The following is a 15,693-nucleotide window of genomic DNA, read 5'->3' on the forward strand; positions in this document are numbered from 1 at the left end:
TTTTTAAAAATATTTGAATTTGACGAATTGACTGATTTCAGTTGTTTGTTTGTTTGTTTGTTTGTTGCTTTAGGTCTCTTCCAACACAATTGAGGTTATATGAGAGACCGCTGAAACAAAAAAACAAGCAATCTAACAAAAATAGTACAAATGGAAATAAAAATCATAACCTAAAGATATCATAAGCTGAATTATAAATAACCAAGGACAAACAGGCAGAAGATTTACAGAAAAAAAATATCCCCTGTCAAAAATACAATCACAAACCAAAGAAGCAGGATAGGCTAGTAAAGAGAAGAAGAAACGACATCACTATCGGATCGTACACCCATGCGAACATCATAGGTATATGATTCAAGGGTGATGCTCCCATCCAACCACCCGCGACTGATTTCAGTTAATTGACTGAGAATTTACAGGTCTATAAACACCAAGGAAATCATTGGTTTACTGTTTTACAAATTTGTAACCCCCCCCCACTTCCACCTTCACCCCCAAATTCAACCTCGTTGAATGTTGGGATGAACAGACTCCTTTTTCATGCCACGACCAAACAAAAGGAAAATCCGAGCACTCACTTTCGCCAACCACATAACCGAAAACCCACTTTCGCCAACCACATAACCGAAAACCCCATTGAGAGATACGCCACAAACAATTCGAACTGTTTCAAAATCCCACAGACAAGAACACAAAACTACAGAAATTCTTTCTTCATTAGAACTATCTCGGAGTGGAATGGGCTGGATGAACTGGTCATCATGGCACCACACCTAAACGATTTCAAGGCCCGACTGACACGGGCCCCCGCCCAGTGAGGAAGCCGCTGAAATACAACCAGACCATTGGTTTCTTCAGCGCCAACCATACAGATACAGAACTAAATGTATTTGATTCACCCTGACATAAGACAAGATTGAGTGGTCTCCCTTTACCAGGAAATACAGTCAAGTATTACCATAGCGGAAAACTCAAATATCAAATGGCACCCCATTGGTCTTTTTAAAATTATAATCTAACTCTAAATCTAGTTCCCGTTACATCTACTTGCAATGTAATATTTTGCCTATACGGACACATGAAAATATGACATTTTTTTTTTTCAACAAAGATTTTCTTGGTAAGACATTAAAGGGTGTGACATCGATTCCTCATTATTTCAGCCATTTTATACAAAATGCTTCTTTTAAAACCCTTTAATGACAAGAGTAAATTTCTTTCTTATCAAAATATCCACCATTATTTATCTGCTAATAAAGAAGATATCAAAATATTAAAATTAAATCTAATCCCGATTATGAAATGTTGAATAAAAATCTTTTTTTTTTTGGCTGTTGGACCCAACGACTTCATCATGTGATTTCAATTTTTAGAAGTTGAACTGAAGGACTGACTTCATTGATTGGTGCTTTTGATTTCAGTGTTGACAAACGACAGGATATGGAACACATCTTGAGCTGTCCTAATATAATTGGTATGTGTGTTCATCATCCATATATTCAATGTACATCATCCATATATTCAATATACATCATCCATATATTCAATGTACATCATCCATATATTCAATGTACATCATCCATATATTCAATATACATCATCCATATATTCAATATACATCATCCATATATTCAATGTACATCATCCATATATTCAATATACATCATCCATATATTCAATATACATCATCCATATATTCAATATACATCATCCATATATTCGATATACATCCATATATTCAATGTACATCATCCATATATTCAATGTACATCATCCATATATTCAATATACATCATCCATATATTCAATATACATCATCCATATATTCATATAATACCCATATATCATCCATATATTCTATACATCATCCATATATTCAATGTACATCATCCATATATTCAATGTACATCATCCATATATTCAATGTACATCATCCATATATTCAATGTACATCATCCATATATTCAATGTACATCATCCATATATTCAATGTACATCATCCATATATTCAATGTACATCATCCATATATTCAATGTACCTCATCCATATATTCAATGTACATCATCCATATATTCAATATACATCATCCATATATTCAATGTACATCATCCATATATTCAATATACATCATCCATATATTCAACTAAAATTTCCGATCTGTCCAGAAGGCCAGACTTTTTAACTTGGAAACGAACACGTCAGATACCAAACCGTAGACACCGTTAATTTATAGCCTGACACTAAAACCTACTAAGACCAATATTTTGACGTGATTTGTTGGTTTGTGGACTGCCTGGCGTGTTGTCTTTGGTATTGGTCAAGGAAACAAGCGATCGATGTTGAATACAACTCACCAATTTGTTTTCTTTTGTGGCCAAAGCCTCGTCTTTTGACGTCAGTTGTAGGTCAGAATCAGGCCATGAGTTTATGAAGGCTACGATCAAACATCTTATTCCAGAAAATGACCTTTGTGAAAAATAGAAAGACAGCTTCTACAACCATAAGTCATAGACTGTATCACTTCTGCTCTCATTCATGCATAAGTCCTTTGCTTGAGAGAATATGTCTGTAAGTGCCATTGTGAACTAAGTACTAAATTTCACTACCCTTTGATATAACACCAAATAACGCGAAATTGTTCTACATTTGTATTTTCCAACATTTTAATCTTAACACTTCGCGGTAAGCCCAAAATGTGGAATTTGTTTAATTTAGAGGTACAATATTCCTCAATATTGAAGATGAGTAAAAATCTCGAATTTCTTAAAATGTCAATGCATGAAAGACTCAAGACAATCTCCTTGTTCTTTTAAAAAGAATCAAATTGTTTTACGATGACATTTAAAATGGATGATTTTGTTTTGTGGCATCGTGCATCATATTTTATCAGTTTTTAAATATCACATCAAGCTAAGCTATCAATTGCATTGAATAACAGCTAATCTTGAATATTTTACAAAGAAAAAATAAAATAGAATGTATGCACCGAGTCATTCAAACCTTTAAATACTGGACAACTTTCAGGACATCCTAGACGCCTTAGTGCCGTCTTGTTTGAGTGTTTCCTCCTTTATTATGAGGTGAGAGAATGACAAATCATTCCAAAAGTCATAACGAATCAGGCGATTCAGGGGAAGCCCCGCCCAAAACTTCTGAAGCCTTCTTGCTGGTTGCCTTGGCGATGGCCAGAATGTCTTCAGCTAGAGTCTCAACTGTTGCATAACGAACCTTGTCAAAACTGAAGATGTCCCTGATGAAACCAAGGACCAGATCCTGAAACAATAGAACAATAGAATATATGGTGGTCATAATAATAACAATAATAGAAGAAGAAGAAGAAGAAGAAGAAGAAGAAGAAGAAGAAGAAGAAGAAGAAGAAGAAGAAGAAGAAGAAGAAGAAGAAGAAGAAGAAGAAGAAGAAGAAGAAGAAGAAGAAGAACAACAACAACAACAACAACAAATACATGAAATCAAAAGAGTTCAACACGTGATAATTTCTCCAATGTTCCCACATAGCTACACACATACACACCTTGAACACATTACACAGCTGCTTGAGATCTGATTCTGGACCAAGGAAACCCCAAGCTAGAAGAGGGCTGGTGTGCTCCGATATTGAGTAGAAATGAGAGATGAATCCATCGTTGAACTGAAAGATTGAAAATCATCAAATTACTTATTTTAACAACTAGTCACAGACGTTTTGTTTATGCATCTTAACTACGCCACTACCACATTATTTCATTCATCTGTGGTGTTTCATTCATTCTGTTTTGTTGATAAAGGGGAAACCCGAAACGTTCATTTGATCTGTTTTTGTAATTAAATTGAAGCTTACAATCAATTTCACATTATTATTTATAATGATATCTTTGAAAATCAAGGCAGGCTGGAGAGAAATCAAATATCCTCCATTAAGGGGAAATAATAATATCTGACTCACCTTCAGAAGACTTCTTTTTGCCTTTAGCACAGACCACACAGCAGTAGCCAAAGCCTATGAGTGAAAAAAAAAAGATAAAGAAAAAGAAAGAGAATTTGTCTTCAAGGCTTTATCAAGTCAAACAAAATAAAGAAAAAAACAAGTTACACGTACAATGAGAATCATTAAAAGTCTTGAGACAACGTAAAGCAAGAAAAAAGACATGGGCAGAGATTCAATATACAATTGAAGGAATATTATTTGTAGTATACAATTCTATTCACTCATGAGATTTTATGACTCTGTCTTATACAACAGTCTTGAAATATGTTTTATGTTTATAATATCCAGTGATAGGATAGCTGGGAAAAGTTGATCCAGCAGAAAGTACTTAGTGATAGAGCAGCGTCCTATGAAAAGGGGTAGCATGCAAGTGTTATTTGATGCATTTCAATAAAACCCTAGCTCCATAAGACTTGTGGCTCTAGACAACAACTTGCCAACTAATGCAGTGTTGCCAACCCTTGCCCATGTACAATGGAAATCCAAAATGAGTCAGATTTGGTAAAAATGCTTACAATTCTGCAAAAACGATAATTAGCACTAAATCTGATGATGGACAATTAGACCAAATTTGCAATATTATAATACTTGATAGTTTAAATCAATGAATCAACCGACTATTTATAGACAACATAAATAGTATCCACTTCCAGAATCCACTTATAAATCTGATATGACCAACCCAGATAATACTATAGATAGTATGCGCTTGACTAAGAAGCTCATAACATTGCCATCCGGAAGTATAACGGACCAACACACAAAACTGTGTGTATCCATGAACGTTTATAGTCTGGTTAACACAGTTCAGTGAGCATTACTCATAAACGTGGATGGCAATAAACAATAACAAAGACCTGAGTGACGTCATCTTCGAACTTTCTATATAGAACTCCCTATATAAACGTCCATGCTAACAAACAGACTAAAGTGTTTAAGTACACAAAAAGAATGTACATGATTGTTAACAATGCTTAAATGATAAAATATTAATAATGTGTACACTGCTGAGCAAAATGTGTACAATAAGCAAAAATGGGTCAGAATATGAATAGGCATTTTTAGGTAAGGTTGGCACCTCTGCCATTGTGACTATTCTGTTGTATTCAAGAAAAATATCTACTAAAAATGTTGGCCAAAACACGGATCCTTCAAATATCGATTGATGAAAATTACCCACATTTTGCCAAAAACTCTCAAACCTGGGACTTGCAAAGTATGGTAATTCAATCAGCATGTGACCTTTAGATTTTAGGTTCGAATCTCACAGTGGGTGCTGGCAAAGCTGAAACCTCGAAGAAAGCTCTTTATTTACATTCATTCTCTCACAACATTCAGGTGTAAAATGAGTACCTGAATGGTAACAGCTTTGTTCTTGTTAAGAAGATATAAAACTCTTACAGGTTATCTTGCTATTACCTTTGGATCCTTTGCAAAGTACGAAGAGCACATTTAGTGGATATTGCTCTATATAAAAAGGTTATTGATTTCCTTGATAAATTGAAACCTTTCATCCCCCCCCCCCACCAAAAAAAAAAAAAGGAAAAGAAAACCAGCAAATAAAATAAAGCCCATACTGTTTCTTTAAATCCATTGGAGAGCCATCGATTCTGTACCACAGTCATGATGGTGGACGGTGGATGGGCCAGGTCATCGAAGGCGTCCATAAGAATGAAATCCAAGACAATGTCGTAGAATCCCATCACACGCACCTGACAATTCAAAGTAGAAAAAAGAAAGTGAAGAGAAACTCACGGATAACAGAAGGAATCATGGGAATGGGCATGATCTATATTAACTTTCCATGTGCTCCAGGTCATTGGTCACATTGTAAAATGTGCTCAAAGTGACCCACTTAGTGAAAAGTGCTCACAGCTTTTTAAATTATCTAACATCATGATTGGTCATTTTGTTCAGCTTGACACATGGGTATGTTTACAGTTTTCATCAACAAAGCAGCGTGTTTACATTTTTAAAGAAATATCCAATTGTTGGACAGCAACAAATCATGTGATTGATGACCTGGTTAGATGAAAACATGAATATAGATTGTTCCCATTAGAATTGAATCAATCAATGATATTTTGTTTGTTTCTAAGGGTTTTACGACACTTGTAACACATTTAGGTCATTTCAGTGCCAGTGAAAAGGAAGAAAATGGGAAAGTCAATTGAAAGCACCCAAGAAAAAGCAAGATAAAGGGGGATAGTTCAAGAAGGGAATAGATGTAGATTCCATGGGCACGCTATCAGTGTACTTAGTTTGACATCACCTAAATGTCTCATCCCGACACAAACACAGGTCCTCACTTAGAGGAATACACGTCAAATGTTTATAAATCATATATATATTAAACACCTTTCTAAGATCTCATTTATTCATATTATATCAATTAAACAATCCCTTGAGAGAAAAAAATTGCTCAACTTTTCTTTTCGTTTGTTTTAAGAACTGTATGAGATCAAAAAGTGATGAATTCATTTTTTGACAAGTTTCATTTTGTACTTTTTGCAGAAGCTGACGTTTATTCCATATATTTTCTTCCAGATCCAAACATGCTACCTTCTTGTTACCCAATCACTGTGTGACAAGTGGCAAGTAAGGCCTCCGATACAAACTAAAATCTAAAACAATTTATAAAAGATAAAGTTCAATGAAACTCTCTTATTTTGATAGTAGTAGAATGAAACCCTGATTTTGTGTGGCTATGTGGTCTGACACTCGCTTTCGGATCGGAAGGTCCTGAGTTCGAGCCTTGCTAGACGCATAGTTGAGTCCTTGGAAAAAGCTCCTTACACACATTCTCTCACTGTACTCAGGTGTAAAATGGGTACCTGGTTGTTAACAGCGTTGTTCTATTGGAAAAAAATTGTAATATCGCCCATCATGTCAAGTGTTTCTGTTGGTCTAGAGCACTTGAGCATGTTTAGTGGATACTGCACTATATAAAAGTTCGTTTTTTTTTCTATAGTAATATCCTAACCTGCCACAGACAACAAACAAAAAAGGTCCCAATTTGAACCAAAAGATCTGTATTAACTTAAAAGTTACAACAGATATTTCTAAGAATTATTGATATAAAACGGCTCAGAAATATAAATGTAATTTAGTTTAATTTTTAATTTTTTTCACTGATTTAACAATATTGCTTTAAAAAATTAAAAACTAAAGCAATTTGACCAGTATAAAATTTGTTCTTATCTTTTAAGTCTGTATAGTGGTAGGTCTGAAAATCATCTATAATTTTTTAAGGATGAAAAAATTTTTTAAATATAAATAACAAATAAAAATAGGATGGAGAAAAACAACTACGTACTCCTCTTCCCCGTAGCTCCTCCTCAATCTTGGACCAATTTCCTTGAACATCCACAAACTGTAACATTTTATCGTAGCATGCATAGAACTCTTCTGTGTCCTGAGAAAATAAAAATTTGACCTGATTTATTGTTCAGATTCTTAATTTGAATGTTGCAAAATTATTTACAGTATACTTGAATATTGTAAAGGGACTCCCGAGAGATTAGTTGGTAGAGACAGCAAAGAGAATGAAGACACAAAGTCAGGTAGATCACTTACAAGAAAATAAAATATCGTCTCTTAACTCACTCAATCCTAGAAATTTTTTGCCACTTTTCACAATTGGAAAAAAATGTATTGAAATTAAGCATGTGCATAGATAGCTTTATTCAACTATCATTAACATGTAAAAACTAAAAACAATAGCTTTGATACTACGGCTATAATTTGTCTCATAAAAAGGTAATAAATAGGCATGGGGTAAAAGTGACCCCGGGTAAACTACGGATATAGTCGGTGTTAGGGTTGAGTGAGTTAATGAAAAAAAAAAACATGCCCTGAGTTCAAATCTGAGTGCATTTCCTACTTTATGACTACTGACCTCCTTCCCCGGACTGGTTCTAGAGAAGACAGTTTAAGTAATGCGTCTTTTAACTCTGCAAATCCAATTGTGAACTGTCGATCTAGATCCTCAATTCAATAGTAACTACCCTGAACCAGGATCTCTCTACATATCAGAAATTTCTGAATTCAGATGAGGCTGAATTAATCCCTGAAGAACTAAGGGAAAAACTGCAGTGGCCTCCGTACAAAAGTCACAACAAGATCTTGACAGCCTCAAAACTCTGGCCCAGGACCGTGACCAATGGAAACAATTAACAACATGGATAAATAGAGCAGCTATACTCATCGAATTTTAGAACTCTGTGGTTGAATTACACTATTCTCAGCAAACGTCATTCAGACTGTGAGGCTTACTACTACTACTACTACTACTACTACTACTACTACTACTAAAACTATTCAGAAACCAGAAAAAGAGGAAAAAGAAGAAGAAAAAAAGACTAAAGATTGAAATTCCGACTCACTTTTTCTGCTTTAAGCAAGAGATCCCCGATTAATTGCTTGCCCATGCTGGTAAACCAAGTTCTGTTTTCCTCCTCCAAGAAAATATGCTGAAAAAAATAACATTGAAATGTTATAGACAGTTTAACCAAAAACTAGGTGCTTAATAAATGAGCCAATAAGATGGAGAGAAAGATAAAACCACACATACACACACACATAAACCACACATACACATACACACACATATAAACCACACATAAACATACATGCACAAATAAACCACACATACACACAAAAACAAATAAATTTTAAAAACTATTAAGAAATGAGTACCTGAAAAGCTAACCGAATTCCATGGAGTTTTGCCAGGAACTCGACATCGGAAAGACATTGCACCATATCAGGCCTAGTGGGAAAAAGAAAGGAAGAAACAAAGGAAACGCCAACAATTAAATGGGGGGAAAAAAAATAATCAAAATTTCTTCCAATTTTTATCTGGTTATAACAACACACCTACATATTTTCACCAAGAAGACAGCAATGGCCATGTTAGTTGGACTTTAAAAAATACGGCTATTTTTGTTCATTTTTTAAGGGTTTTACGGCGCTAGCGACACATTAAGGTCATATCAGCGCCAGTAAAAAGGAAGAAAATCGGATAGCAAAAAGTTCTAGAATTACAATTAATGCACCCAAGAAAAGGTAAGACAAAGGAATTGGTTGAAATAGGGAACAGATGTAGATTCCAAGAGCATACCATCAATGTACTTAGTTTGAGATCACCTAAAAGTCTTATCCAGACACAAGCACAAGTCCCTACGAAGAGGAATACACTCAAAAGTTTACAAATCATATATGATATATAAACAAAACACAATAATAGCATAACAGAGAGATGATTTACAATACAAAAAATATCATCTCCCAAAACTCTTACGATACATTTGACTGTTTTCCTCCCAGCTGGGGTATATGGCCAAGGCCAGGACAAAACCCAAGTAATCTCATCCCAAGGCAAAGACAGAAAGCACGTTGGAAAACAGATATCAGATATATAGGGGGATAGAGGACACAGTAAGTGCCTCCCTGCCCACTATGGGAGGCCAGGAACCCCACCCATCTATTTTTGTTCTCTAGGGGAAAAAGTCAAGATATGTATCTATACGACAAACCATTCATACGTACATATGGTTGTCTGGAGTATCGTTAAATATTGCATTTGGATTAACTCACTCAATCCTAGAGATTTTTGCTACTTTTCAAAATTGGAAAAAAATGTATTAAAAATGAGCATGTACATGGATAGTTTTATTCAACTATCATTAACATGTTAAAAAAACTGAAAACATTAGCTTTGATCCTACACCTATATTTTGTCTCAGAAAAATGTAATAAATAGGCATGGGGTAAAAGTAACCCAGGTAAACTACGGATATAGTCGGTGTTAGGGTTGAGTGAGTTAAATATTATAGCAGGTGTCCAGAAATAGAAGAAAAAAATGGTTGTCCCCTGTTTAGTGTTTGTTCCAAACAACGGGCATATAATAGAAATCAGTGCTGATGGTGCCAAAAACTGAAAAGGGAGGAAAAATTGTAATGATTGCCTTTAAGCCCCATTATTTTTACAGCATTCACCCCCCCCCCCCCACACACAAACACACACGTACATACACACATTTTTAGAGCAATTGAGATGATAGACTATCATTGATACTCTAACTTCGAGAGAGTGGGAAACTGCACCTATTTGTTCCACCACACATCAAATATCTCACTGCCAGTACATTTGATTGAGGGAAATATAACTTTTAAAAAAAAGAGGAAATTCCTCCTCTGACTCAAAAATCGCGGATCCGAGGAAAACCATCAGCATATAGAAATGTACAGGCATACTGTGTTGTGATGATACTACAATCCATAGCAATTTACCTGATGGTTCGACACGGCACATTTCCATATTTGAGTTCCAACAAACCAGCTTCATACAGTGGCACGTTGTGTAGAATATCACGATTACACTCCAAGTCTGTCAGGTTAGCCATCTGGTCAGTTGAAAATAAGAAAACAAACTTTGAAATTTTAAGAATTGGTCGTCTTACTGAAATGTGTATACATTTTTTATTAAAAATACAAATACAAAACAAAATACCTCCCCCCAAAAAACCCAACAAAATAACACACACAAACACAAAAACAACTCCATTTGTAATGAGCAAATCCACAATTTGTAAGTTACCCTGTAACAAGAGGGGTTTGACAACACTTTGGCTTGACATATCTTTTGCTTTCACCATCAGAGCTTCAAACTACATAACTATTTGGTTGGAGTATATACAAACCTCATCTGTAAAGGGTTAAACAACTCATGATTTATATGTCTGGCAATGAATACTAATGTCTTAGAATGAAATGATATCCAACTTTTTATCGGTTCCAAAAAATCACACATTCAATTCAATTCAAATATTTATTTATTGTCAGCATTTTAAAAATGTTTCATAGAAAATGCAGTCAGGCTAATAGAAGCCTTTGACCGACATTAAATAATTAGTATCCTCCCAACGTTAATTGCCAAGAAATGAATCTATTATATTTTTATTCTGAACTATTCAATTTAAAAAAAAAAAAAAAGACTAAACCCCCTCCAAAACAAAAACAATAAAAAACAAAACCCTTACATCTGAGGCAGACACGAATGACTCCTGATCACTAGAATCATCGTCAAGATTTCTTTCTTTGTCGAATCCTTGAAAGACGGACAGAGCCGACTCCAGGGCTATGTTCTCCACCTGCCTCTCACACAGTCGGTCGTAATTGTCCTGCATTTTGTATGCCAGATCCAGCAGGTTTTCCAGCCGATGCTGTAGACTGGCTGTGTCCGAATCCTTCATAGATTAAAATACAAGCAAGGTAAATTTTCTTATAAAAAACAAAACAAAAAAAAAAACACAACAAAAAACTAGAGCATTTATATAGCGCATTACCCAAGATTATTCTTCAGAGAAGACTTACAAAATATCTCTGTTGTCTATCTGGAATTTAGTCATGTCATGTATTTATGTCTTTATTGTTTTTTGTTGCTGGCTGAAGAAGGGTTTTGAGCCCCAAAACGTTCCGTGTTTGGTATTTTGTTCTTGTTTGAAGCTGTCATATTCATTTTTGTTTATTAAATCTCCACGAAAATGTGTACAATGGCCCTAATGAGTAAGATTTTGAAAAAATGTGTGTAATCCTGAAAAATCAATAATTAACGCTAAATTTGATGATGAGCAATTAGACCATACTAGCAATTTTATCATTGATAACTTAAATCAGTGAATAAACTTACTATTTATAGACTATCAATAGTATCCAGTACCAGAATCCACTTAACATCTGATATGAGCCACACAGATAACACTATTGAATTCCCTAAGGTCAACAAACAGATAAAAGTGTTTAAGTACACCAAAAGAGTGTATGATTGTTAAAAAATCTTAAATTAAATGATAAAATATTAATAATACGTACACTCCTGAGCAAAATGTGTACAATAAGCAAAAATGGGTAAGAATATGAATAGGCATTTTTAGGTAAGGTTGGCGTCACTGCTAACTCTATCTCAATGTCAGTGTATCCCTAATCACAGCTACAGCCATTATAGCAATTCGTCTGCATAACCTTAGCTTTTTAAAATGGTGAGCATGTTGCAACATACCGGAATGGCCAGAACATCCGAATGGTCATCCAGATAGGACAATTTCAACATGGCTTCCTCCCAGAAAGATACAGCGAGGGACAATTTCTCCATTCCTGATAAATTAAAGAGTAAAAAATGTCACATTTTAAAATTCCAAATCGAGGTAACAACATGCTTTGTGCTGCCATGGAGTAGTCACTGTGAGGCTTGTGGGCTCAGGGGTTCAGAGTCTCATCCTGTTACATACGTCAAGCAATAGTGGGTGTGATCAGTGGTCTGATGGATGATAATGGTTGTGGAAAATTCTGGCCCTAAAGTTGTATCCCTGGGTAAGGCATTTTACACACATTAGCCCACTTGACTCAGATGTGAATGAGTACCTGGCTACAAGAGTGTTTTTTGTACCAAATAAAAAAGACACTGTGGTCATGTGGTATGACACTTGCTTTCCGATCAGAATGCCCTGCATTCAAAGCCTCCTGGGAAAAGATTCTTTACTCACATTTTGTCACCATACTCAGGTGTAAAATAATACCACCATGCCTACATTACGACATCTTACTTACTTATCCGAACCATTGACCACCTGAGCTCTAACCCTTCGGTCTACATTATGACATCCAATTCACCAACAACAGTGGTAGGCTAGCCATTTGAAACCAAAAAAACCCTCACAAAAGTAACTTTCAACTATTGAAAACTCTAACGACTGGCGTAATGGACTCTTATTTCCGTGCTGCCAACCCTAGCCCATGTCAATGAGTACAATGGAAAGCTAAAATGAGTTAGATTTTGGAAAAAATGTGTACAATTCTGCAAAAACGACAACTAGCACTAAACCTGATAATGGGCCATATTAGCAATATTATGATTGATATTTAAATTGTGGAACATATAAAATAGTATCAACTAACGGAATCCAGGTATAAATCTGATATGATCCACCAACCACATAATATTATATAATTAAACTCCCTCTATGAACTTCCAGGTTTACAAACACAAAGTGTTTAAGAACTCTGATTGTTAAAATGCTTATGTAATAGAAATAGAATAACGCTTACAATCCTCAAAAAATATGTCTTGTTTTGCCATTAACTCACAACTCTGTGCTTTGAAGACAATCGCGACTGTGTGTGTACGGTGAGAACAAATGAATGTGTTTAGGCTTTATTTTGATTTCTTTTTTCAATTTCACTGTCAAATTCAATTTGGTCATTTATTGTTTTAATATTTTCATGCAGAGAATTCCATATTGGGTGGTGCTTGGACTCATGACTGTGGGACCTGGTATAAGTGATGTTTTCTTTTGTTTTGCATACAAGCCTATCAATTGGGATTGTTGCCAGGCCCTGACAGGCCTAAAAGAGGACTTGGGGTTTTTGTATTGTGAGTCTCTCATGTAATGGTGACCAGATTAGGGTCTTGCGCATCTCACTGACACTTTCAGTCCTCCTGTAATTGTTGCAAACAAACCTACATGACCTGTTTTGAACTATCTCAAGCTGTTCTATCTCCTTTTTACTCGTGGGGTCCCAACAATGAACAAAAATGAGTAAGGATATGCATTTGTTTACGCAAGGTTGGCACCACTGTTATTGCATTCCATACCACAAACAAGATCAAGAACTCACCATATTGACATAAATCAGCACTTGACATGTTACTTGTATCTTGGCCTGACCTGGTAATGGTCGATGACGTAGACGCATTGGAAATTCCTCCCAGACTGTTGAGAGACAGTGACATTTCTCTCAGACGCAACATCTCTGCAATATCACCATTCCCCAGTAAAGTCGCACCATCAACACTGTTTGATCCTGGTCTGCGAGGTGTGTCTGGATAAAAATTTAAAAGAAAAAAAATTTAGAATAATGTACATTTTCACAAGTTTAGTGTAAATGTTGCTGCTCGAAGCTCGAAGAAATAAATAATAACGTGAAGTTGAATATAAGCTTCAATTTAATTACAAAAACAGACCAAATGAACGTTTCGGGTTTCCCCTTTATCAACAAAATGGGAAGATTGAAACACCACAGAACAAGTTTAAAATCTTTCACTGTGAATTTTTCCCTGGCAGTTGTGATCTTCTCAAGTTCAATCTAAATGGAAATTAATCAAATTTGATTGACTGCCCAATAATATCTGAATAGGAAGGAGTTAAGAGATAAACAGTAATTGTACACTAAATCATTGACATTGCTATCATAAAGGGGTCAAGGTATAACCTGTTTTACTTTTACATCAAGGCTGTATGTACTTAACAAAAAAACAAAAACATAACACACTATTAGTTTAGACTGCAGATCAGATTTCCTTTTTATAATGCTATTCATAAAAGGAATATAAGTACTTTTTAATAAATCATGTTATTTACCTGAATATAATAATAATAATAATAATAATAATAATAATAATAATATAATAATAATAATAATAATAATAATAATAATAATAATAATAATAATAATAATAATAATAATAATAATAATAATAACAATAATAATAATAAAGAGAGCAATACCTCCATTGGGAGTCTGTGAGGTTGAGACAGTGCGAGGACTTCGTGAAAGACGTTTCTGAGATGATGAAGTTGAACGGTTTCCTGTAGATGCTGCTGAACTGAAGTTACGATGCTGGTGATGATGTGAATGCTTATGATGAGACTGCTGAAGACGTTGCTGTCTTTTAGCTTCTAACTTCTTTTGTATCATTTGAGTGCGTTTCCTTCTCCGTCGAAAGAACATGGCTAATGCACCAATGAGTGCAACTCCAAGGGAGACGCTCAAAGCTGCAAGTTTTATAGGTCTTGAGAGTTTAGTTATCTTTGTTATTTCCGATGGAATTGTTTCTTTCCAGCCAGATATACTTCTGCTTAAAGTGTCCATTTTGACCTGGGTTAAAGCCCATGCTGAGCTGCCCAAAATCTTTTCAGGTTCCATTTCTACCCACCGATATCAATGAAAAACAACACGAATTTTAAAGGAAATAGACGAGAGACTTACTAAGTCAAAGCGTGGGTGCGCCAGTGCCAGCAAAGAAGAATGTCCCCATTCTATCTATCTCCAATTAATTCCTCTCCCAACTTAAAATTGTCCTTTTCCAAATATTAGAATGATCAAAAATGTTACCTTATATTGTCAAAGCAGGTACCGAATGTCAGAGAATAATTGATCATTCTACACGCCTTGATACTTAGGGTCTAATCTCGGCTTTGATCAGTCTCAGTCAGTCATGTCCCTCCCTGTCTCAGTTGAAAAGACAATGAAAATGAATCGTTGCGGTTCACCAAGCACTAACAATCCTTTAAAAATCTTAGCGACACCTGTACACAATACGCCAGTTTTTATAAATACATGATGATTACCATATTCTTCCCAAGGCCAATATCATATCAGTATCTATATTATTTTTATATATACAAGTCTTGGACTCCCAAAACATTCCTGTATTTACAATCGTAACGTCCATGCATCCATAAACAGACCCACCATTCTGACCTTGACCTATGTATATTGTAGAGTTCATAATAATCGATAAAATATCTCTATAACAACAATATATGCCTTTCTAGCAATCAATTTCAATTTTGAAATTAATTTTTGGCAAAAGGATATAAAAAGTCATTTAATATAGTTTTCTTTGGTGGATTTGTTAAACTACT

General features: G+C 35.0%; 1 protein-coding gene across 5 annotated transcripts; it reads right to left on the reverse strand.

Annotated features, from left to right (window-relative positions):
- Window positions 1-15,540, reverse strand: LOC144979478 (mitoguardin-like). 5 transcript variants are annotated; one of them, XM_078926154.1, is made up of 14 exons: window positions 15,521-15,540; window positions 14,554-14,973; window positions 13,664-13,867; window positions 12,048-12,142; window positions 11,029-11,235; window positions 10,280-10,392; window positions 8,685-8,757; window positions 8,372-8,458; window positions 7,303-7,401; window positions 5,564-5,698; window positions 3,945-3,998; window positions 3,534-3,650; window positions 389-3,274; window positions 1-31 (listed from the first exon to the last, which is right to left on the reverse strand). In XM_078926154.1, the coding sequence occupies exons 2-13, from the start codon at window positions 14,969-14,971 to the stop codon at window positions 3,110-3,112; spliced, it is 1,767 nt and encodes a 588-aa protein (XP_078782280.1). In that variant the 5' UTR covers window positions 14,972-14,973; window positions 15,521-15,540; the 3' UTR covers window positions 1-31; window positions 389-3,109. The 5 variants fall into 5 exon arrangements, with proteins under 5 accessions (XP_078782280.1, XP_078782278.1, XP_078782282.1 ...); XM_078926152.1 differs by having other exon boundaries at window positions 15,397-15,536; XM_078926156.1 differs by having other exon boundaries at window positions 15,452-15,530.
- Between the last annotated feature and the right edge of the window lie 153 nt (window positions 15,541-15,693).

This window comes from Berghia stephanieae, chromosome 9 (assembly GCF_034508935.2).
Source record: "Berghia stephanieae isolate SIO BIC M18660-M18661 chromosome 9, UCSD_Bste_1.3, whole genome shotgun sequence".
Lineage (NCBI taxonomy): Eukaryota > Metazoa > Mollusca > Gastropoda > Nudibranchia > Aeolidiidae > Berghia > Berghia stephanieae.